The sequence below is a fragment of the Mustela lutreola genome, chromosome 5 (assembly GCF_030435805.1).
Source record: "Mustela lutreola isolate mMusLut2 chromosome 5, mMusLut2.pri, whole genome shotgun sequence".
In the NCBI taxonomy this organism is placed as follows: domain Eukaryota; kingdom Metazoa; phylum Chordata; class Mammalia; order Carnivora; family Mustelidae; genus Mustela; species Mustela lutreola.
Window position 1 is genome coordinate 115,715,297 of NC_081294.1, and position 25,338 is coordinate 115,740,634.

At 37.0% G+C, this 25,338-nt stretch overlaps 2 protein-coding genes across 3 annotated transcripts in view; one reads left to right on the top strand and one right to left on the bottom strand.

Annotated features, from left to right (window-relative positions):
* POLR3G (RNA polymerase III subunit G) overlaps positions 1-8,206 on the top strand; it is a 42,161-nt gene extending 33,955 nt beyond the window's left edge. For both annotated transcript variants that reach the window (XM_059175456.1, XM_059175457.1), the window contains exons 7-8: positions 1,966-2,112; positions 7,404-8,206. In XM_059175456.1, coding sequence (XP_059031439.1) covers positions 1,966-2,112; positions 7,404-7,490 — 234 coding nt within the window. In that variant the 3' untranslated portion in view covers positions 7,491-8,206. The remainder of the gene's footprint in view (positions 1-1,965; positions 2,113-7,403) is intronic.
* Positions 8,207-10,081: 1,875 nt separating this feature from the next.
* LYSMD3 (LysM domain containing 3) lies at positions 10,082-23,475 on the bottom strand. The gene is made up of 3 exons (XM_059175453.1): positions 23,311-23,475; positions 19,766-20,028; positions 10,082-14,182 (listed from the first exon to the last, which is right to left on the bottom strand). The coding sequence occupies exons 2-3, from the start codon at positions 20,018-20,020 to the stop codon at positions 13,520-13,522; spliced, it is 918 nt and encodes a 305-aa protein (XP_059031436.1). The 5' UTR covers positions 20,021-20,028; positions 23,311-23,475; the 3' UTR covers positions 10,082-13,519.
* Between the last annotated feature and the right edge of the window lie 1,863 nt (positions 23,476-25,338).

Sequence of the window (25,338 nt, forward strand, 5' to 3'; positions counted from 1 at the left end):
CTTGGCAGGGAGGCTGCTTCTCCCTCTACTTGCTCCCACTGCTTGTGCTCTCTGTCAAATAAATAAATAAATAAATGTTTTTTAAAATAAAATAAAAACATTCTCCATAGTTGGTTTAAATATGCTTATTGCTAATTATGAAATAATAGCTAATAGCAGGATTTTTCAAATAGAGTATATACCTTACGCAGAGCTTAATAAGTACAGCACTACAATTCCCTTGTAACTACACAAAATTTATGGGTCGTAGACCTCTTTACTGTAATTAGATTAAAATAGAAAAGACTCCATATGTTAATGTCAACATAGCATCATTATATGTGGGTGTGGGTGTGTGTATTTGTAGATACTTCCAAAGATATATCTATAAACACTATTTTGTTTATTTGCGATTTTCCAAACGGATTGTCAATTTGAAAAATTGCATGTGTTATAGTAATAACTCATATAAGGCAACATGAGTCAGTGTGAAGATAAATCATCTTATGTCTTTTACCTTTGTTTTATTTGTTCTCCCTCAGTGGAATGAGGTAAAAAAGTGGAATTTGAATTTTCTTTAAAGATTTTGTTTATTTGACAAAGAGAGAGACACACACACACACAGCAGGCAGAGGGAGAGGGAGAGAGAGAAGCTGAGCAGGGAGCCCGACACAGGGCTGGATCCCAGGATTCTGGGATCATGACCTGAGCCAACAGCAGATACTGAACCAGCTGAGCCACTCAGGTGCCCCAGAACTTAAATTTTGATTAGAAATTGAATCTTTCCGGGGTGCCTAGGTGGCTCAGAGGGTTAAAGCCTCTGCCTTTGGCTCAAGTCATGATCCCAGCATCCTGGGATCGAGCCCCGAATCGGGCTCTCTCCTTGGTGGGGAAGCTGCTTCCTCCTCTCTCTCTCTGCCTGCCTCTCTGCCTACTTGTGATCTCTGTCTGTCAAATAAATAAGTAAAATCTTTAAAAAAAAAAAAAAAGAAATTGAATCTTTCTGTAGTGTTTTTATTGCCTTTGATTTCCTTAAATTCAAACTTGAATATAATTAAAAGGATTTTTAAAATAAGTATTTAAGAGCCAGTAAAGGAATAACTAAATTGTAGTCACTCCAAATACAAAATGTGTTTTCTCTTTATATGTAATCTACAAAGCAAATATAATAGGATGGAGCATTTGCAGCTATAGAAATTCATGTTCTGTTTATTGTTTAAGAACAATCATATCTTAGCTAAAGTGATCCTGTGCTTTAATTATGAGTATTAACATAGAGTCACCTGGCTGGCTCAGTTGGTAGAGCATAGGACTCTTGATGTCAGGGTGGTGAGTTCTAATCCCATGTTGGGCATAGTGCTTACTTTTTAAATAAATACATATATACATACACACATACAATGTAGACATTTTTGAAATTTATGTGGAAAGATAACAAAATAGCCTTCTGAAAGTTTCTCTCTATGAACTCAATCAATTCAGTGTGTTAGAAGGAGGTAAGGGCGCCTGGGTGGCTCAGTGGGTTAATTAAGCCTCTGCTTTTGGCTCAGGTCATGATCTCAGAGTCCTGGGATCCAGGCTTGCATCGGGCTCTCTGCTGGGCAGGGAGCCTGCTTCCCCCTGCCCCTCTCTGCCTGCCTCTCTGCCTACTTGTGACCTCTCTCTCTCTCTCTGTCAAATAAATAAATAAAATCTTTTAAAAAGGGGGGAGGAGGGGTAAGACAGAAATCGTGAGAATAAAGCATTGTGCTTAGAGCTGATATCGAGCCATCCCTGAGACCCAGTTATGAAGTTAGAAACTCAATGAAAACACTAGTATAATGACAGGACAGAGAGTTCTTCCTTTGTTGAGCAAACTCAAAGTTTCCTAGGTAGTGGCCTGGAGAATTAGAATAAGGTGATGGGTAACTGTGTTTTCTTGAAGCTGAGCAGGGAGGTCAAAGTCTAGTGGGTTCCACTTAAATTAATGAGGTTCCTTTATACCAGGAGCTGGAAAAGAGAGGTGATGGTGAAAAATCAGATGAGGAAAACGAAGAGAAAGAAGGCGGCAAAGAGAAGAGTAAAGAAGGTGATGAGGAGGACGACGATGACGCCGCAGAACAAGAGGAGTATGATGAAGAAGAGCAAGAAGAGGTAAACTTAGGAACTTTATTAAGGGTTCTCTACTGAGGAGTCAGATATGTGCTATATAGTCAAAATAACAAACCAGAACCAAGTTGATGGGAACGAAGGGTATGTCATCATCACTGGTATCAGTTCCTTAGTATCAAGAGAATGACTTTAACATTGAAATCAAGATACCAAACTGAATCTGGGAGGTAAGAGGAACTTGATAGGCAACTTTGTAAGTGGGAGGCCACAAGTGAAGCGAATCGATCAGATTAGTTGAAGGTTTATCTACATAAAATTTTAAATCTGCCATTACTATAATTAAGGACTTAGTCATTTAGGGTCTGAAGAGGAAACCCCTGCCATACCATCGCGTTTCAAACCTCAAAGTGCGTGTGGACACTGGCAGAGAATAGGTATGATCTAAACTCCAGTATCTGAGTTACGACTTAGTGGTTTGGATTTGGGATTTCTGACTTCTAGAAATATGGTGCATTTCAAAATAAGCTAGAGCCTATCAGGGTGCTTTTGAGTAGGGTAACTTTGTTGGCCACAGCCTCTTTGGGACTTAGTAGGTACCTCATGCAGTAACCCTAGGCTGGGAGTTTCTTCTCCATGGCAGTGAACTTTGTCTTCACTCCATTTCAGCTTCCCACATGATGCTAAATCTTTTCTTTATCTGAAAGTGCTGTATCTCCGAAGTCTTTATTATATACTTTAATTCATTTACATTAAATTTTGGATTGTTTTGGAATTTATATTGGTGTAAAGAGAGAGGTTTGGATCCATTTTTATCTATTTCCAAATGGCTGGCCAGCTACTAACTGAATTTATTAAATAATTTGCTTTCTTCATTGATTTGCAATTCCCTTGTACCAGCTATTAGATTGCCACTTCTGCTTAGATGTATATCTGGGACCTAGTTTTGAACCATCACTCTGCTGTTCCAGTTAATAGAAGCTTTTCATTTTTTGTTATTTCTAGGGAAGAATTTTCCTGAGTATTCTTTATTCTTTCAGATAAATTTTAAACATTTTAAAATTAAAAATATCATATTGTGTCCAACTTTCTTTGCAGATCATTCACTTTTTTATCCTGCACTCTGATGTGATTGAGCCTGCCAGACCTCTGATTCTCTATTTCCCCTTTACTCATTCCCTGTCTTAATCTTTCTCCCTCAAGGGCCTAGATCCTTGCTTACCCTTTAACTGCTTTCTTGACATTACTGTCTTCCTGTATGCTCCCAGCACACACTTGAGATCAAGGTAACCTTCGATCAGTTCCACTGTCTCCCCTTTTCCCTTCAAACCACCTGTTGAGCTTTTCCGAGGAATCCCAGAAACTGATGCTCCTAAAGCAAGACTCACTAGCCCCTTTTTGCTGACTGACACGTTCTCTGTGTTTCTCTTATCATCTGTCTACAGCAATTATTTTAGGTCATCTCTCTTTTTTTTTTAATCCCTCTCCTTGTCATCTTTTCCTTTCACTCTTAGCAGATAATAACCTCTTTATACAGAGAATGAAGCTATCAAGAAGAAATTCCCTTGATTTCATGTCCTCTGCCTTCAAACTAAATGTCTTTCCTCCTCCTCCTGTTTTTTAGTGAAAGAAATAGTCTTCATTGTATTTAGAGTTAATTGTCCTTCCTTTTGGGGGTCCATCATCCTTGTGTCCTTTCCCTTTTCATATTTTCAGTCTCTTCCTACTCATCTCTTCCATTCATGCATTAAAACCTATTCATCTCTCATTATGAAGTATGTTCCCCATGTTCCTTTCCAAGTGTCCTGCTATCTTTTGGAAAGCTGTTCAGCTGGCTTCACTTGCTCGCTCCCCCACCCTCCTTTCTTTAGTTCTTTTCATCTGATTTCCACCTGTATGCTATGGAAATTATTGCCATCAAGTTCACCAATAGATAAATTTTAGTCCTGATTTCACTTTTCTGCAACATTTAACACTGCTCACAACTTCATTGTTAAAGTATTATTTCCTTTATTTAAATTCAACAATTTAAGGCAATTATGGCATCAACTCTATGCCAGGCATTGTGCTGCATGCCAAGACATAGGCAAACATTGTTGCTTTTCTTGGTTTGGGGGACACAACACTTCTTGGTTTTTTTTCCTGTTTCTGGTGCCTTTTCACGGTCTGTTTTGAGTTCTCTTCTTTCTAATCTTTAAATGTCAGTATTCTTCAGACTCCTTCCCCTGGATTTCCTTTTCTCTCTACAATCCCTATCCAAAATTTTAGTTGCCCTATAAATACCTATTAGTCCTTGTTTTTTTTTTTCATTCACTATGCAATAATTGTATGCCATGCATATGCTTGGAATTGTACTAGGCAAGGGGAATATCAAGATAGGAAACAGTTCTCTCATCAAGGATATTGGTGTAGTGGGGAGACACACAAGAGAGGAGATAGTCATAATACACTGAATAATACTATGGTGTGATATAGTACAGGATGCCATAAGGGTACATAAGAGGGACACCAAACTCCATTTTAGTGATGTGAAAAAAGGTATCTCAAAGAAGACCATCTGAAGACTTAATCAGATCAAGATGAGAAATGGACTGGAGGAGATTTGCAAATAAAGGAAAGTGGGCGGAGAAGGCTTGCGGGTAATGAGAGTGTAGCACTAATAGTGTAATTGACCACGTAAGTCAAAATGACTGGACTAGAGAGTTCAAGTAGGGGACATGGAGAGACAAAGCTGAAGACAAATATTAAATACCAGGCTGAGCAATATGACTTTATCCTGAGTGCTTTAACCTTTGAAGGGTTAAAGCAGCGGGATAGTTTTATCGTATTTGTGTTTTAGAAAGCTCATTTGCTTGGATTGAAAGGAACTGTGGTTAAATCATGCTTGAAAGCTTGTTGCTATGAACCAGTGGTGATTTTGCCCTCCAAGGTGTTGTTGGTAGTATCTGAAGACATTTTTGGTATAGCAACTGGTCTTGGAGATCGTGGCGTGCTATTATCTTTGAGTGAGTAGTGTTGTTTCCTAGACAAGACTCACTTTTGGAATGCTCTCTTTATAAAGTCTGCTTGAGGTGAACTCTGTTGAAATTAAGATCATCCCTAATAATAGCAAACATCAAGATTCTAGTAATTCTGTATTGGGCCTTAGCAGAGTACTAAACACAGTTTATATAAATACATATCATTTAAAAAAAAAAAACAACCAAACAACTTTCCACTTTAGTAGAGAAAGGATACATGTTTTGAATATAAGTCTGGGTGAGGGATGAAGAGGGGAGCTCAGTTAAAGACTTTCTAGACTTAAAGTCTTACTCTTGGTGCTTTTTAGCAGTTAATTAATGAAAAATTCATGTTAATTAACTTGGCATATTGAGGGTTTGATAAGCATTGTTTTTGAAGAGTAAATGGAGCAAATTATCTAAGTAACACCTCTGTCAATTTAAAGAAACACAGACCTTTTCTTTCTTCAGTCTTTTGAATATTGTAATTAAGGGAAAAAGCAAGGGTTCAAATGAAAGCCAAGGACCACTTAAGCCATCAGTTTCAACAGGTTCTCACTTTGTACCTGTTTCAAGATTATTAACATCACAAAATTACCCAAGGTAAATAGATCACTGAATGTGCTTGGAAGTGTTCGTGACTAAAGCAAAAGTTGCATCTGCTTGACTTTGGAATAGTGAAGTATCCCTTCCAACTCATTTACAAAGTGGTCTCATTTGAACTCTCGACCATGCACCCCTCCCCTGTACACTAGTCCCAAGGCTTCAGCCAGGCTTCCAGATGTTACTGGATTTCTTGGCACCAGAGAAACCAGGCCATCTTCCTGGGGATGCTATGGAAACTTACTGGATACAGAAACTTACAGTGTCAGGGAAGACAAAGTAATAAAATCTGTATCTGAATATTACAAGTTATCTTGCATTATTTATATAAATTTATATGTTAAAAAAAAAAAATCCCACCATGCAGGTACTAAAAAAGCTGACATCCAGGTGACCTTCTTTTGAGAATCATCTCTACTTCTTACTTTATCATAACTCTTGCTATAGAGAGTGGAGATGTAGAGATTAATTTTTTGATGGTAGATTTCAATGAAGTAAAAAAATCTAGTGACAAGTAAAATAAACACCCATGGACTTATCACACAGCTTTAACAATCATCAATGTATAACCATTCTTTCAACCACTCATTCATTCATCCAATCCATTCCTATCCCCTGACTTCCATTTCCCATCCACCTTGGATTGTTACAAAGCAAATCCCAGGCATTGTATCATTTCATCCCACAAACATTTCAGTATGTACTAAAGAATAAGGGCCCTTTAACAACATGACAATATTATTATTATACCTAACATAATGAAATATTTCCTTAATATCATCAAATATTAAGCCAATATTCAAATTTTTTTAAATATTTTATTTATTTATTTGACAGACAGAGATCCCAAGTAGGCAGAGAGGCAGGCAGAGAGAAAAGGAAGCAGGCTCCCTGCTGAAGACAGAGGCTTAACCCACTGAGCCGCTCAGGTGCCCCCAATATTCAAATATTTTTAATTGTCTCAAAGAATTTATTGTTCATCCCAGTCAAAATCCAAATATATCCCATACACTGCATTTAGTTAATAACTCTCTTAAATATCTTTTAATCCATATCCAAAATGGATTTTTTAATTTTTGACAGAAAGCACAGAAATATCAGGAATCATTTACATGAATAAGAGTCTTCCCCAGTCTTGATAATTGAAACATTCCCAGGAACTTAATTACTCTTAACCTCAAGGAAACTGAGGGGCCCTAGACGGAATATGGCATTTTCTAGGTTTCATTTTGTGTCTTCGAGCTTGTTTTTTGGCCAGAAGCAAAAATCCCTCTACTTATGCTCTGTTACACACCGTGACTGAAAACCTCAGTTCTGGTGTAGTTTAATGAATGTTAATGTAAATTGGCTTTGTTTCTTGAGTGTCTGTACATTTGTTTGGAGTGTTTAGTGGTATAGGTAACTAAACCATAGATCGTCCTCCTGAGGTGTAATGAATTCAATGTATCATTCTACTGAAGTGTCATGGACATTCCTTCATTTTCTCTTAACTAGTTGGTGCCTGAAAATTATAGGAGGTGATGGTCTTGTGGAAAGCAGCACAGGTAGATGGGAATGAAAAACCAATGTAATTTTTAAGCAGATGAAATAGCAGAGACTTTTCAAAAGCCTACTATGTTTTCTTATTACTTGATATTTAGAAACTTAAAGGGACAGCCTACATTATATTGTTTAATAATGATCTTACTACTCACTTATTTTAATGTTTACTGAGGAATATATCATTTCACTTAGGAAAATGACTACATTAATTCATACTTTGAAGATGGAGATGATTTTGGTGCAGACAGTGACGACAACATGGATGAAGCAACCTATTAGCTAGGAAATTTCTCCAAAAATATCTTGATGATACCACTTCTGAACATTTGAACAGACTTGTTTTCTATTTCTGATAAGGGATATTATATTTTTGTTCCTCTTTTGCTGGGCAGATACTTGCTGTCGAAATACTCAGAACCACTTTGAGTTTACATACTACTTACCTTACCAATCAGTCTCTGATATTCTGACATTTCCTTCTCAACACCCCTGTCATCCGTCTTATGTATTCAAGTGGATTTTTCTTCTATCACTGGGATTTCAATGTGCCCAGAGTTTTTGCATTTTTTAATCTATGTATTCATACTTGAACAAATTACTCTTATGGAACTCGATCTGTTGTAAAACTGTTACTAATCATTATAGTGAATTTCTCTAGTCTGGAAGTTGATGTAATAATACTGCACAAAGAGCACTTTAAAAACAAAGAAACTTGAAAGTAGTTTTATCTTTTTCTTTTGCATGGTCTGTTCTGTGTTGCATTATGACTACAAAACCCTACTGGAGCTCTTACAATTGCATATTTTATGAGATTAGAAGTTTTGTGATCAAAAACATACAGGGAAAAATGCCACTCTGAACTTCATGAATTTCCCAGGTCACATCTCAGCCCGTACAAAAACCTGGAATGAATACTAAAAAAATACTCGAATTTGGAGCCAACTCAATACCATTTAACATATAATCATCTCACTGTCGTTAAGTTTTATCTTTGAATATCTAATTTTGTACTTTACAAAAGTATGGAGAAAGTTCTAGTTGTATAAATCTCACTGCAGAATCCATGTGTACAAAATCTGTAAGTTGTCATGGCCATTGTTAAATTTCACAGGACTCAGTTATCCAATTGATTTGTAGAACAGTGCAGAATAAAACTCAGGTCATTTTAAAGTTAAGATTAATCTTTTTGGTTTTGATTAAAAACTGGCTCCCCTGACTTTTAATATCTTGGAGAGTAAATACCTAGACCCCCCAGCATCCAAACACACACAAATGCCAAAGATTTTCAAGGGAATTAATATTGTAATTTTTAAATGATTTCTTAATATTCTCTACCAAAAAATAAAGATTATTTTTCCCTTTGGGGAGGATAGTCCCATTACCTTCTAACCTTGAGAATCAAAGCCCTAGATTCTGTTTCTACCTTTATTATAGACTCAACCTTGAAAATGAGCTTGGTTAAGTTTTCTGTGCCTTAGTTTCTCCACCTGTACACTACTTCCTATAAAAATTGCTTACACACTAACCGAAATTTGCCATGTATATTCATTCATACCTTACAGAAATGATCACTTCTTAAACTTGGTTCTCACCCTCTGAAAACTGGTAGCTTCGTTAAGTGACTGAAAACAAGCATGTTGTCCTCACAAACTATTTTATACTGATTTTCCCATCTTATGTTCCGGAGGGAAGGACTGAAGAAAATTTATGTCTTGTGCCATTTTGAAACATGACTTTCTCAGGAAAAACATCTTTCAATTTTAATACTTCCTCAGATTATTCAAGGTGAGTGTAAAGACCATTGTTAGTTCAGTGTGCCCATCACATGTGAATTATTTGTTGAAATAAGTTTCTAGGAAATTTTAAACATTCTAAGTGGAAAACAAAAGAAAGTCCATGTTAAAACAGCAACCTACTAGACTTAAAGGTTCTAGTTTTAATGGGCAAATAGTCACTTAGGATTGTTAAATAAAACATTGATATTTTATTCTCTCACCTCCTTAATACTTTAGCCAAATACCATTTAATTTATAGAAATCTGATCTCAACGGTTCTATTTACCTGCTTCAGTTTAACTCTGCAGATGACCCTGTGAATTGGTCAGACGCACTTAAGATACAGGTATTTATTTTCCTAGCTTTCAGTTTTGCCTCCAGTTTTAGTCCGCAGATGGTAAGACAGCCCCTTTGGGCAGGGATTTGCTTCAGGAGCCCCCAGCCATCTGCCTTAAGTGCACTGTCTTCCTCTTTTTATAAGTTCAAAGTAGACTAACTCTGAGGACAGGGAGTATTTGCAGGTTACTTTACCAGCATGAATCTTGTCCTTCTGGCTTAAAATCTGAGACTGTGAAGTTAGTTATTCCGTAAGAAGGTAAACTTCAATGCTGAGGTAGCCTCCTGTATATAAAAAAGTACTTGTTGGTGAAATGTCTTTAAAATTGCTGTATTAATAGGCCAAATTGTTTTGTTGCTATAATGCTTATTTTCCTGTTTACACATTAAATTCTTACAAAACAATTTTGTGTCCTTTTGTTTTATATAAACATGGTTTATTTTGAACCTACTTAAATGTATGAGAAAACAGATTTGTTAATACAGGTTTTATGTAGTGAAATAACTATTTACTGAGCAAGTATGACAGTTACCAAGTATTCTTAATAAGCCCACAAAAGAAAACATTAGGTGATTAAAGTCATGTTAACAAATGAAGAGATTTGGCAGATAGTGTAGTATTAGTGAGACCACTGCTGTCGTGGACTGACAGTGGATACAAGATAATACTAAGGAATTTGGAAGATTTTGTTAACCTTTCTACCCCCACCACATTAAAATGTACAGTGTCAATGGCTTTGCCTTAATATACTTAAAGGCTCTAGAGTAAAAACTTTTTATTAAAAAGTGAGCTTAAATACAATTTTAAGGGGAAAAAAGAATTACATCACAAATTCCTCCATTAAATAAAAACTTCAAACAACTTTTTCAGTTCTTTTTGCTACTGGTTAATTTTGAAAAATATCCTTGAAGTGGAAAGGTTGTTTCATGATAAAAATTTACATTTAGATCATGGTGCTAAACATGTGACCCACAGCTTGCTAATAAGCAGCCATGGACCGTGCCTGTTAAAGTCTTCTTCCCTGTTACCCAAGTACATCCAAAGGACACCCATCTGACATTTGTTTTCATTTATGTCCTATAAATAACTTTATTTCTGTATAACAGGAGAAATATGAATTGGTAAACCTTTGGCACTTCTATCTACCTTACACAGTATGTCTACATCAAAGAGTTTGACAGAAGAGGAGAAAACATTTGTTTTATTCAATTAATTCACCAGCTTCCATTTTAGACTGAATAATAAAATAGAAACTTTATTACATTTGGCATATCTTTTAAAATATGAAAAATAAGGGCAAAAAGTTTTAAAAACCAGTTTTACAGATGTTCATGCTAACAATGTTCTACAATTCCATTTTGCCTTTGTATAAAATACATTATACAAAAGATTTATAGTATCTGCATACATAAAAAGAATTAAATAAAGCATTCAGATAGCTCTATGATCTAACAGTGCAATATGCACATACGTGGAAGAAAAATACTGATTTCCTGAGCAATGCTGTTGTAATTCAAAATAAGAATGCTACCCATCATAATGCACCTGTTAAACACAGACTTCTAAAAACCCACGTTTACCCTGTAACGCTCTGACTGGATCCTTGCTTCATGATATTTCTGAAACATTCTTAATATTCTCAAGTAGGTAACTTTAGAAGTAGATACCTTAAGAACTAATTTAGTAAGTAGTGGTTCATTTAGGAATGCTTGCTGAACAAGCAAGCAGAGTCCAGAAAAAGAAAAGCTTTAAAAAACACAAAAAGTCCTTTGGAAAAGCTCATTTAACATTAGTCTTCTTTCTAATTATAATGATCCATTTTCACCTATCTTTTGAAGAGGTGAATCTCATAATTTTCTAGTAGAATGGCAAAAATTTTAAATGGCATTCAATAGTTCAAAACAACTTAACCATTTGTAGCCAGCCTTAAAAAAAAAAAATCTGCCCTAAAAATAGCAGATTTTTCTTCACTTACAACTCTCAAGTTTTTAAGTGAACCAAATGCAGTGATTCACAATTGTTAGCATATATATAACATATGTACCTTCTAATGTAAAGCATCCAAGTAAATTCAAATAAGGATTTCAACACAATTTTAAATCCATAATATCAAGTAACTCATTAAGTTTTACAAAGCAATTATTTGCTACAAATTTTGATGTATATTAGTACTTTTTAAAAGGTAAAATTATTCTAGATCTATTAAATGCTTAGGAAATTTTTTTAAAATGACCATTAAAGATTAGAATCTAAAATTCTATATATATGACATATATAGAATTATATAGGATTCAAATATATAGAAAAAGGAAACTGCCTGATTGTATCATAAGGATATATTTCCTTCGCGAAACAGGACACGCTGCAAGACAAAATGGTTTTTAATCAAGTACATAGGACACTTCACTACTTTAAGTTAGTTATTTTGGAAATCAGATCTATCACAATTTCAAAGCAGCACTAGCAAAAAGGAATCACTGACTCTGTAATTTCATCAATTTGATGTAAACAAAGTTCTTCATTCTACCCTAAAATAATCCAATCCATTTTTCTTCCCTAAAACTTGATTTTTCAGCAAGCATAATAAATAAAATGTAAACTGACCAAGTTAACACTGAACATAAATTAGATCATACACTTTTTTTTTTCAAGATGCCAAGGCACATTAAAACAATTTTTAAAATTCCAATCTAAAAGTTATTCAACAAATGATTTTGCTATAACTTCCATATTAACACTTTCCAATAATTGTCTAAGGCCCTCTAATACATGCAAGGGCTTTAATGCTGGACTTCTTTGTCCTTTTTTTTTTTTAAATGATACTTTGCTCCTGAAAGTACATGAAACTTCATTTACCATATGCACTTATTCACCCCTTTTTTAAAAATCAGTATTGGAGTTGGAAATATAAAATGACCAGTTAAAACCTGAAACATTAAAAATTAGGAAATAATGCCCAGAAAATGAGGTGGTGTTATATAACTTAAGGTACACACTTTATTATACACAAAACAGGCAATCCAGACTCCACCAAACTTTCTTCTAATGAATCATTTGGTTACATTTTTAAAATACATACTTGAAGAAATTAAATGATGGAAATCAGTATGTAAATTATCCTTATTTAGCCAGACTTTGTCTGATCCCCAACAAATCTTACAAAGTAGCACTATCAAGCCCTTTCAACTGATCAACACACCTGTGGCCTCTGTTTCCCCAATGTGATGCTATGTTCAGAGGGAAAAAAATGGTCTAAGTTGGACATTTCCTCTTTGAAAAATGTAGGTTAACAGACCAACAAATAATTTGTCTGTTATTGTTAATGCAAAAGGTCTCTTGCACCTTTGCTTTTGCTTAATGAACCCTTTCTTCAACAGACCAGAGGTAGCCAGTGAAAATCTGTTTTAACCCTATGAAGTTTTCCTTGATAGTGAAGATGGAGACGAATTTATAGGGCCTATGAATCCCACTGGACCATCAGAAATAATCCTTAATTTTAATTCTAAAACTTGTATTAGCTTACATAACGTAATATTATAAGGCATTAAATGTAATTAAGGCATGTTACTGCATATAACACAGCAACAACTTATCACAGTATGTAAGGATTTATTTCCTAAATAATGCTAACTCATGTAACACTTTTCATTAAAGAATTACAAAAGTGCTTTCAAATAACAGAAGCAATTATAATCACAGAAGCAGAGGCAGAGAGCTTTAAGAGACAAAGATTACTTTTAGGTCTTGACCTAATCCAGTGTTCTAGTGACCAAATGGCAACTTCCTAACTGCAAAACATTATTCTGGGGGGCTTATAAATTTTATTTTGCTTAATATATTTAAAATTAGTAACTTTAAACCAAAAAATAATTTGAAAAATAAAATTTAAACATAACCAGGCTTGAATAAGAAAAATGATACATTTTCTGAGTCAACAACTTCCTAGACCCATATTTAAATTCATTTTTGCTTTAAGCATTGATACAACAGATACAGATTTACAGCTTTCAATATCAACAACTAGCAAGTGTAGGAATTTATACTCAATCTACTTGTAACTGGCTCCAAAAAAAGGGTGAAAAACAAAAGCATCTTCAATCTCCCTAACTTCTGCCTTTAAAGTGGTTATTGAATATAACTGATTCACCACACGCCAGATATACATGATCATTAACACTGCAATTATGAGCCAACTGCTATGTTTTGTGTTGAGCAGCAGGTGACTGAGAATCTTGGCGATATAGTTTATGATCATGTTGGCCAAAGGGTATTCCTTTAGTTGGACCAATTCCATTTTCTACTTCTCTCTGTTGTGATGGGGGTGTCACTCCTGAATGCAAATGTGAAGAATCCACTGTTGAATGGTGACTTACATCCACTTTAGCTAAAATTTCATAATACAGCAAATAAAATACAGGCGTTACTATACCTACTATCAACATTATCACTACAGCTGTCCACCACCCTATTCCCCAGTCCGCTCCATAATAAGGATCCTTACGTTGAGTGTTTTTGTTATCAGGTTCAAAGCGTATTTGTTGTGCTGTTAAAGCAGATACTACCTCATTAAGGTTCTCTCTTTTGGTGTCTGTACATTTTACTATTTGTTCTATGTCTCGATCTACTTCTTTTAAAAAGTTATCAGCTGACTCAGTGGAAGAAAGAGAATCATTAGCTAGCAAAATTTCCTGTTGTTCTGGAACATACTGAACAGACGAAGGACGTAAAGCCTGTCTTCCTTTTGGAGGATAAAGTGTTTCAGTCAATGAACTAAACTTTTTAACTGGAATTTTAATAGACCTAAGGGCAAAAAAGTCTTGGTCGCTGATGAGATTGTTAACCCTCTTGATATCCGCTACCTGTTAAGAAACAAACAAAAAAAAAGCAACATTCATCTGAATTCTCCATCAAAATAGAGGTAACAATAGTCATTCATCCCAGTTACTTTTGGAAGGGAAAAAAGAAAATAGAGCTTAATTATTAGCAGTATTAAGTTATCACACCCAGATTTTATTTTGTGGTTAACAGTTCTACATCACTTTTGATCTACCGGTCTTGGGAAATCACTAATTACTTCTTACTATCACCCATGTATTATTAACAGTAATCCTAGGTATTTAAGTAGATTCTGGGATCTTTTGATATTTCTCTTTGTACATCATGCACAAATATCACACTTTCTATTGTTTGTAAACAATTTGGGAAGGAACAATTACAAATATTTATGTTCTTTCTTCCAGTCTAGCAATTAAAATGTAGGCAAATGTCAACTTACCCAACTAAAATTACCACATTTTATCAAAACTCAGTTGCCATCCACTCTAAGATGTGTCATTATTTTATATATGGGGGGGGAGACCTAAAACACCAAATATTGAGGATACCACCATTCTAATTTCAAAGATGTTAAAATGTGTGAAAAAACATGCATCTTAGAATTGATAACATAATTTTACTTCCTCATTTGTCTTCTGGTGACATTTTCCCCAAACTTCTCAGTGTTCATGCATTGTCAATTACCCCCAAGATTGGTCATTATTTATAAGCTTTCCCGATATATTATATGGTTCTCACCTTATCTGTATATCCTATCCATCTGCCACTGTCAAGAGGGAGAGCATGGGAGTGTTCCTCAGATTACCAATTATGATAGGCTCTCCCACCACCTTTAAGTAATTAGTCCCATTCATGACTTCCGTCAATGCTTTAACCTAAGCCCTGATCATTTATCACCTGACTGATGTCAGAGAGGCAAAGTGCTTAGTCTAGGATAAAACTTTTGTGTTGGCCAACTCTATGGTTAATGATGCCATTTATTAAGATATGGAACACTTTGGAGGGAGAAAGAGAATAAACACAGATTTTATACACGTTGACTTTGAGGTGACTGAAATATCTAAGTGGAAGGCATCCAACAGGGAGTTAATAGATATATCTGAACTCTGGAAGAATGAACTCAAAATATAGATTCATGGATTACCAGCAAAAACGGTAATTGAAGTCACAAGAGTAGACAGATTCACTAAAAAAGACTGGAAGAAAAAAGTGACACATGAAAGATCTCTTGAGAAATGACAACGCTTGAGGGGTATATTGAGTAAGAGAAATCTACAAAAGAGATTAAGAAAGAGTGGCTAAGGGTGTCTGGCTGGTTTAATCAGAAAAGCGTGGGACTCTTCATCTTGGGGTTGAGTTCAAGCCCCATGTTGGGTAGAGAGATTCCATTTTTTAAATTTTTTTTAGAAGATTTTATTTATTTATTTGACAGAGAAAGAGAGACACAGCAAAGAGAGGGAACACAAGCAAGGGGGAGTAGGAGAAGGAGAAGTAGGCTCCCCACGGAGCAGGGAGCCCAATATGGGGCTCAATCCCTGGGATCCTGGGATCATGACCTGAGTCAAAGGCAGAATCCCAACAACTGAGCCACCCAGGTGCCCCCGGAAATTACTATTAAATAAAATAAAAAAAAAAAAAAAGAGGGGCACCTGGGTGGCTCAGTGGGTTAAAGCCTCTGCCTTCAGCTCAGGTCATGATCGCAGGTTCCTGGGATCGAGCTCCGCATTGGGGGTCTCTGCTCAGTGGGGAGCCTGCTTCCCCCTCTCTCTCTGCCTGCCTCTCTGCCTCCTTTTGATCTCTGTCAAATAAATAAATAAAATCTTTAAAATTTTTTTTTTAAATAAAAATAAAAAAAGAAAAAGAAAGAGTGGCCAAGAAAGCAATATATGATGGTGATTTAAAGTATGGACTGTCTGGGTTTGAAGGACAGTTCTGATGACTTTCTAGCTTTTTGATATGGGACAAGTTGTTTAACCTCTCTGCAATTCAATCTCCACATATGTAAAATGACAGTAGTTAACACAACCTACCATATAGGGTTTTGTAAAAATTAATTAAAACACATGAACATTTAAAATAGCAATATATGGTGTGTTATAACAGCTATAATATTTAATAGTTATATTTAATATATTTAGTATAATTAAATATCACTAGCAGAAAAATCTGTAGCAGAAAGATGCAAAATCAAGGAAGTCAAAAAAAGAGGGTATTTAGGAGGGAGTGTGAACTGATCAATTGCAGATTCCCGATCAAGTCCACTGATGAATAAGAATTCCTGGAAAAATCAATTCCCTGGAAGTGTACATGTGGGAGGAGAATAGAGAGAGGACTAAGGAGTAACAAGATGAGACAGTAAAGAAAAAGGATGCTTTCAAATTTTACAACCTCAAGACTTTTTCTTAAAGCAAATGAAGATTCATTGACAAACCCAAGTCTGACCCTATTCTCTTTTAATGTTCATTTGTTCGGTACTGTCTATTCTAATAACCACTCCATACTCTTTCTGAACCAGGCTTCCAAGGTTTAGTAGTCTACCTAGGTTCTCACTCTAAATATCCCTACATTTTGTTTTATACTAACTTTCTTGATAGCATTAGGATTCCAACCTTGGACTTTCTGTCCTCTTGTCACTGTTTTATGACTGGCATATTTTTAGTAATTTTTAAAACTATTTATAAGAGGAATACAGCACTAAGTACTCAGTTTTTTAAGTGATAAATCCTTTGTAAGGTTCATCCTTTTTTGCTGGTTGAACTCCTGGTAAAACAGAGCACTTAACTCCCTAACTCTATTAGTTTTCCCTACTGCGGATAATGCCTGCCTTCCTATAATGTTAAGCTAACCACCCTTTCATCATTCTTCATTTTAAATGAGGAATTTGGGGCACCTGAGTGATTCCGTGGGTTAAAGCCTCTGCCTTAGGCTCAGGTCATGATCCCAGGGTCCTGGGATCGAGCCCCGCATTGGGCTCTCTGCTCAGCGGGGAGCCTGCTTCCCTCCCTCTCTCTGCCCACCTAAATGCCTACTTGTGATCTCTGTCAAATGAACAAATAAAATCTTTAAAAATAATAATCATAAACAAATAAATAAATGAGGAATCCACTAATACATCTTGTAGAATACCCAAATGATTTTCTGTAAACTTCTCCAGTCTTACCGCACATATTTTAGTCTAAGCCTTGATCTTCCTCACTTGAATTATTCCACTAACCTCTTTATTGTTGGGTCCCCTCCAACTCACCAGTAAGTTTGCCCACCATTCTGCAGCATTCCTTAAAACTTTATAATAGTGTACTTACTAAATAGATCAAACTTTTTCTCCATTAGCTCAATGTGCTTCTTCCCATCAGTCTATGCCACTCATCTCTGGAACACCTATAAAAATTTCATCTGTTGTTCCCCTTGTTTTCTCCTTCCACATCACTATGGTATACCTTTCTCCTCATATACTCATATAGTCATATACTTTTTCCTTTTCACCTCATTGGAAATATGACCTATTTTTAATCATTCAGATGGCATTTCAAATTTCTCCTTTTCTAAGACAATTTACCAGATTCATTAAAGGAAAACCCATGTCTTTCTCTAATGAAGCTACCGGACCACACTCCTCTCTTGGACGTCCACCTTGATAATTTTAGCTTTGCTCCTAATTTTTAAATCTTGATTGTTTTCTATCAACTTTCTAAAGCACATTCTGAAACTTCTCTACAAACATGTATTCACATGGTTATATACACTAAAAAATGAAATCAGGTCTACTATGACCTAATAAAAAGTAGTGTTGCCATACTTGAACAACTTGCAAAAAAAAAAAAAATCCAGCTCTTCTTCCCTCACCAAGAAATGCATTTTAATAAACTACATTATTAAATTTTAAAACACTGTCATATCTGTTTTGATCAACTGAAGTTCTGTAATTACTGTATTCAGAGAAAAATAACACAAAACTTCATGGTCACAGGAAATTTTTTAAAATGCAATTTAAATTTACATATATTTGTATAAATAAATTTATAAATATGTATGTTTCTGTTACAGAGAATTATAATAGGTAACCAATAAAGGGCTTTCAAGTATAAAAATACAGAACACTATGAAAGATTGTGGGGGGAGGGTAAAAATATTAATCAAGGAGAAAAAGGGATGATAAAAATTTCATGCTATTAAAAAAGTGCATATAGCGGTGCTTGGGTGGCTCAGTCAGCTGAACATCTGACTCTTGGTTTTGGCTCAGGTCATGATCTCATGGGTCATGAGACAGAGCCCCCTGTCCAACTTCGGGCTCCATCTGTACTCAGGAGCAAGTGTGAAGGTTCTCCCTCTCCCTGAACCCCTCCCCCCAGTCGCAAGCTCTAAAATAAATAAATCTTTTTTTCTTTTAGTGCATATAAACAGTATTCTAACAGTCATATTTTTAAATATCAACATTGACAACATTCTGGAAATTATATCCTTTAAGTCATTAGGAAATAATTTAAGCTCACTTTAAAATGTGCCAGGAGATAACATGATACATACATTACAAAATTCTACTGGAAGTATGAGGACAAAAAGTTTGAAAAATGTTCCAACAGTTTCCAGATCTATGTGTTTACATGAAAACATTACATGCTAAGGATGCAAGATGGACATAATGATACAGATATAAAAAAGATTCAAACAGAGTTTAATATTATTAAAATTAAAAATAATACCTTTCCTTCTATTTATCAATCATGCTTTTGGGAATCTATTCCACAGAAATAAAGGTACCACCATTTAATTTAAAGATATAGTTGTGACAATATTCACCACACAATTCAAAATGACTATGTGATAGGAGAACAGCTTAATAATTACGGCACTTCTACACTACGCAATACTATATAGTGATATAAAATAATGAGTTAGATCTATAAGACACTCAGGGATGACCCTAATATATAAGAAAATGAAAAAGGCAACTTGAGTAATAGGCATAGTATAAACAAATTTATTTTTTTTATTTTTTTATTTTTTAAGATTTTATCTATGCATTGAGAGAGACAGACAGAGAGAGACAGAGAGCACACAAGCAGAGACAGAGGGAAAGGGAGAAGCAGACTCCCTATGAGCAGGAGCCCAAAGTGAGGCTCAATCCCAGGACCTGGAGATTATGACCTGAGCCGAAGGCAGATGTTCAACCATCTGAGCTACCCAGGAGCCCCTAAACCAGTTTTTAAAAGCCCAATAAACAAGAGTGATCACCCCAATTACCCCGTATGTTTAGTGTTTTTATAAGCACAAAAAAGTTATGGGAAGAAACACCAAACTGTGTTATTTCAGGAAGCAGTGGCAGAGAAAAACTTTTCCTTATATATATTTCTATATTCTCATACATCTTGAGTAAGGAGAAAACATAACACATATGGGTGTTTTTCAATACTGACAACAGAATCATTGATTTAGAAATACACAGAAATTCACTTAAAAGTGGAAAAAGTTAACAGCTACAAACATAAATACAGATTTCTATGGAAAGAAAGGGAAAAAGAAGATAAAAGAGCACAGAACTTGTTTCAATTTGTGCTAATGAACGAATTATTCTGGATAGCATTATGCAAAATCAAATGAAAACTTACCGTACAACAGTACTGAAGGGCTATTGCATTTAAAGTATCACCTTCCTGTATATCTTTTGTTAAAACTATAATGTCATCAAGTCTATCTCTTGATGTACTTCTTCGGATTTTCTCTTTTCCTCTGGATCGAAGCTCATAAACTTCAGCATCCTCCTCCAACACATCACTGTCTGTACAATTTCCAAATGCATGTACTTGACCACTTGAATGAACTCCTGGAAGAGGAAAACTACGATTCTGATGTCTCCCTGCCATGTCAAAATCTGAGGAGGAAAGAAGAAAACTTTGGAATGTACCTGAGCCATTCACCCAAGTTACATGAATCTTATATTCAGGACACTTTAAAAAAAAAATGATTTTAGGTATTTCAATATTTAGGTTGAAGTTTTACAGATGTTGAAGTGCAATTAACATATCTGGAAGAGGTAATCCATTTTCATAAACCATATATTACAAAATATGGGGGTGATAAACATTTTTGCAAAAGTAAATTGCTATCTTTTTAAAGTCAAAAATGAAGCTCCACTTATTCTGAGCATGTGAATAAAATTAGGAAATAATTTTGTATCATGTATTAAAAATATATACTTTGACTCTATCAGAACTATGAATTGTACATATTTTATATGTACAAATACAACACTTTAGTGAACCCAAATATTCGGCTTGTTCTGAATTTTAAGTGCATGTGGGATTGGAGTATCTTTTGTACTACCTCCCTACTTCCCAACCTCCCCACCTCCCTACTGTAATTCATGGCTCATATGCATTAAGTAGAAACTGAAATTGTGTGGGTATAGATGAAATTACCTAAAGAAAGCATAGCATAAGAAGGGGCTAAGACTGAGCCTTGAAGAACTGCTATATTTGGTATTTTGAATGAAGGAAAATCAGCCTGCAAAGAAGCGAGAAAGGGATATTCACAAGAGGAAGAAACCATCAAAATACTGTGTCACAGAAAGCAAACTTAAATGGTGTCCTTTTTTTTTTTTTTAAAGATTTTATTTATCAGAGAGAGAAAGCACATAAGCAGTGGGGGCAACAGGCAGAGGGAGAAGTGAACAAGGAGCCCGAAACAAAACTCAATCCCGGAACCCTGGGATCATGACCTGAGCAGAAGGCACTCGGCTTAACTGACTGAGCCACCTAGGTGTCCCTAAAAAGGTGCCTTAAAGAAGGACTTAGCTCAGTTGTAAATACTACAGACAAATACCAAGTGAAAAAGAGAAAACAAACAAAAATTCCCAAAAGTCTGAATTTGTAATATGGATGACAAGAGATTGCGTTCTGTGTGTAGACACATACGAACATAATATATGAACTATCTCATATCATTGAATATAACCCCTGAAAAACAGGTTTTTTAGGGGCGGGGGTGAAAACCAGTTTTTGACCCTGCTCTACAGCAACACTTGCAATGCTTTAGAAATTCAAGAGTTTTTCTAGTAGGATAACACAGCTAACTAGTAACTATATATTAAGCTGACTCTCTCACCCATCCCCACCCCCTAGGGTGCTACTATTTAATAACATGTATTGTGATTCCTAAATTCACAGCCACCAAATTCAAGAAAGCTATCCAGTTTACATCTCTAAAGCAGTTTTGAAGTCCTGGTCACACCTATTCCTTCATGGAGTTCTAACCAAGTGACAACTCTAAGAAGTTCAAAGATTAATCTTGTTTTAATAGCATGATAAATTAAGGATGCTTTATTCTTAATTCTCAGAGAAATGAAAAAGTATCTCAGCTTCACCTAAAATAGATAATAGTTTTATTTCTACTTAACCAAGTCTTTACTATCTTGTGTTTTTAGTTTAGGAAATGTCTGTGAATTCTGTGGAGTCGTAGGCAAAATTTTATACTTACGTACATTTTTCTGGGGGGAATATTTGTTTTCCTGTTCTCAGAAGGGGTCCATGTTTTAAAAGGAACCACTTAGGGACACCTGGGTGGCTCAGTGGGTTAAAGCCTCTGCCTTCAGCTAGTGTCATGATCCCAGGGTCCTAGGATCCAGCCCCTGTTTTATTTCCTCTGAGCCCCATATTGGGCTCTCTGCTCTGTGGGGAGCCTGCTTCCCTTCCTCTCTCTCTCTCTCTCTCTCTGCCTGCCTGTCTGCCTACTTGTGATCTCTGTCTATCAAATAAAATCTTTTTTTTAAAAAAGAACCACTTAAGGGGCGCCTGGTTGGCTCAGTGGGTTAAAGCCTCTGCTTTGGCTCAGGTCATGATCCCAGAATCCTGGGATCAGCCCTGCATCATCCAGCTCTCTGCTCAGCAGAGAGCCTGTTTACCACTCTCTCTGCCTGCCTCTCTACCTACTTGTGATCTCTGTCAAATAAATAAAATCTTGAAGGGAAAAAAAAAAAAGAACCACTTAAAATTAACAGCAATTTACATGTGGTTATACGGACCCATTTAGACATTTCCCCACTAATAATTTGTTCTTAGAATCCCAAACTGGCTTAGAACTGAGCAATGCCCAAAGCCATTTCACATATTTCTATCAAAACTTCTCCATGGTACAATGCTAAATAATAGTTAAAGACTAGAACTTCATCTCACGATCTTTTCACTCTCTTGTGTAACGAAATGAAGGCAGCAGAAAACCACAAACTAGATACTGTTTCTGAATAATCAAGAATTGGTTGCGCCTCCAGACCAAGTGGAAGGCTAGACTCTGGCCCAAGCAGATAATTATCTAAGTCAACCATACAGAGTTTAGAAAGTACACTGTATTGAAGTCATCTGGCTCAATTTTCTTCAACCTGTCTTAATTATTAGAGTAGCAAAAAAGCAGGAATCCCCTCTTAAGAAAACTGAAAAAACTCTGCATGCTATCTAGATTACAAAAAGTCCCAAAAGTTACGAATGGACACGTTGTTAAGGCTCACTCAGTAACTGAAAATGGTTTCCCAAACACCTTAATTTTGTATTAATTATTGTTCGGTGTTTGGCTTTGCCTTTCCTTAAGCAGAGAGCAATAAAAGGGCCATAGGGCACAAGCTAGTTCAGCACTGCGATAGTATCACAGCGACTGTACCCGCCAGGGCCAATTCAGTTTTTAAAACTTAAGTTCCCTCCCTCTCCATTCCACACACCCAGGGTTTTTTTGTTCTTGTTCTTTTTATTTTTATTTCCCTGTTTTCCCCGTTTATCCCCTGCAATGATCTCGGATTTTTCTGTTACACCATCACACTTGGACGGTGCGGACAAGAAGCCGTCAACATTTATTCAACAAAATAGTAAGTGGGGAAAATACAGTGCTTAGGTTGTAAATGCGTTGATCTGGGCAACTGGCAGGTAGGAGTCCTTCCTCTGAGCCTCAGTTTCCCCAAGAGTGTAACGAGGGGCTTCAGTGGGGTTGGTCGCGAAGGTATCCCCTGCCTCGGGGTCTCGTCCATGTAGGCCGGGATCCGAGCCCTGCCCGGCCGCCCCGGCTACACCTGCGGCCGAGGACTCCCAGCCAGCTCCAGCAAGGACGCAGCCGGGGCCCGATCCCACAGGTCAGAACCAGGACACCTCCCATCTCTCGCCGCCATCTTTACCTGTTCTGTTAGCAACGGGGACACAACAAGGAGCCGGTTGCCAGGTCCGCCGCCGCGGCTCCTGTCCCGGGCAAATTCATGACCAACCCTCCGTTTTGGGTTGCCCCCGTCTTCTGCCGCCACCGCCGCCAACGTCTCCGCCTTCCGGGCCGTGCGCCGCCGCCACGTCCGCAAACCTGCGGTGCGTCATCGCGTCAAGTGGGCGGAGGTGGGAAGGAGTGGGGGAGGAGGAGGAGAGCGGAGGTGGGAAGGGGCGGGGAAGGAGGCAGAGGGCGGGGACTCGAGGTGAAGACCAGACCCAGGAGCTTTCCAACCACTGGCCCACGCCGGGCGCGCAGGCGCAGGGATGCCGTCAGGGCCGGGTGGCGGGGATCTGAGTTCCAGCCCCGCCCCTGTCTCCTCCCCCTCTGCCCCGCCCCTTCATCCAAGGAGGAATAGCTCCCAAGGCGAAGGCTGGGGGCTGACCCCGCTCTCCGGAGAGCCTGGCCGGCTTCTCCTTTGTCCCTCTTCCACAGAGTGCTGGCAGACTGTGTAGAAAATACGCGGCGGTGGGGTTTCAGGAGGAGGGAGGTTCTTGAGGATTTGACGGGGGCCGTTGTACATTTCTTCTTGGTCTGCATCTAGAGCTTTCTGTAGGGTGGAGAAGGACGCCCGGAAGCTCAGTGTTGACATCCATGTTTTAGCAAATTGTGCTGCGCTTATTAGTCTAACTGCTGAAGCTTCTAGACTTGCAGAAGAGGCAAAATACTGGAATGAAGTCCTTGGCCGGCGGGGTACGATTGCTTCTCTTTGTGTTTATAGGTGAGGAAAGTGGGCCACCTAGAGTCGGGCCCTGGGACACGTTTGCCCACGGGCTTTGGTTCTCAGGCTCCCTATTCTCAGTGAGACAGGCCGCCTACAAATTAACCCACTTGGTTTTGAAAATTAACTGAAAGGCACTGGCAGTCACTGTTAGCGTCTATAAGATAACTATCTCAAATTTGCTAAATGCGTATGATAATGTGTTTGAATTTACGTAAATGATGTAAAGCGTTTCCATGATGTGCCTGGTACTTCCCCTTACACACTTCGCCCTTGGATGAGTGTGCTTGCTGTCTTACGACGATACACGTTTGACCCAAAGAGCTGGGATGCAGAGTGCAGAGCACTTCTTTTCAGAAAGTCTGGGTATTTACGCATCTTGAAGACCTCGAAGCTCTGTTTTGAATTACTTTCAAAGACTGTTTTTGTTTGCCGGGAAGTGCCTTCAGTAAAGGTTAGGAATTTCGCACCGCAATTTTTTTTTCCTTTTATTTAAGGAGATAGGCACGCCCGTCCACAATGCTACGAAAAGAACTGCAGGAGAAGACTTTTATTTGTTTGTTGTCGCTGTTCTGTGTGGTGTTGCCCTTGTGACACCCGTCTGTAACCATTTGTCACTGAGACATTTTCTCATCAGTAGACAAAAGATATATTCCCTACTTGATATGTAGGGTTTCAGCTGCTCAGCCTTCATGAATGTTAATGGGAATACAACCTTCTTTCTGCATGTAGGTTACTTTTCTTATTTTAATGTCAATAGGCAGTGGAATCCATGTGAGAGCCAGAGTGGTAGAATTACAAGTACTTCTACAGACTGCTACCTGGGTCCGTTCTATAAGTATTTTTTTTTTCAATGATATCTGCATGTTCTTGAATTGTTATTTATGTTTAACAAAGGTGCAGTTATTGAATTCTTATAAAAAGACAATAACAGAATTATATTTTATTAAAATATACAAAGGAATCAGTTAACCATGAATTTTGGCCAAGTTCCAAAAAGCAGGCCAGTAGTAACAAGTACTTTTCTTTGAGAAAAAGGATGTCCCCGGAGCTCAGCAAAGTCAAAAGGATTTTCAGTTTTTTGAGATCGCATCTGACACAGTTTTCGTTAAAACGCCTACATGAAAGAATACATAGTTTCAAGGAATGTGCGTTTCTGTCACTGACTCAGATTTTGTGATTGTTCCAGAATAAAAAACGGTATTGTAATGAGAGGATAAATTGATG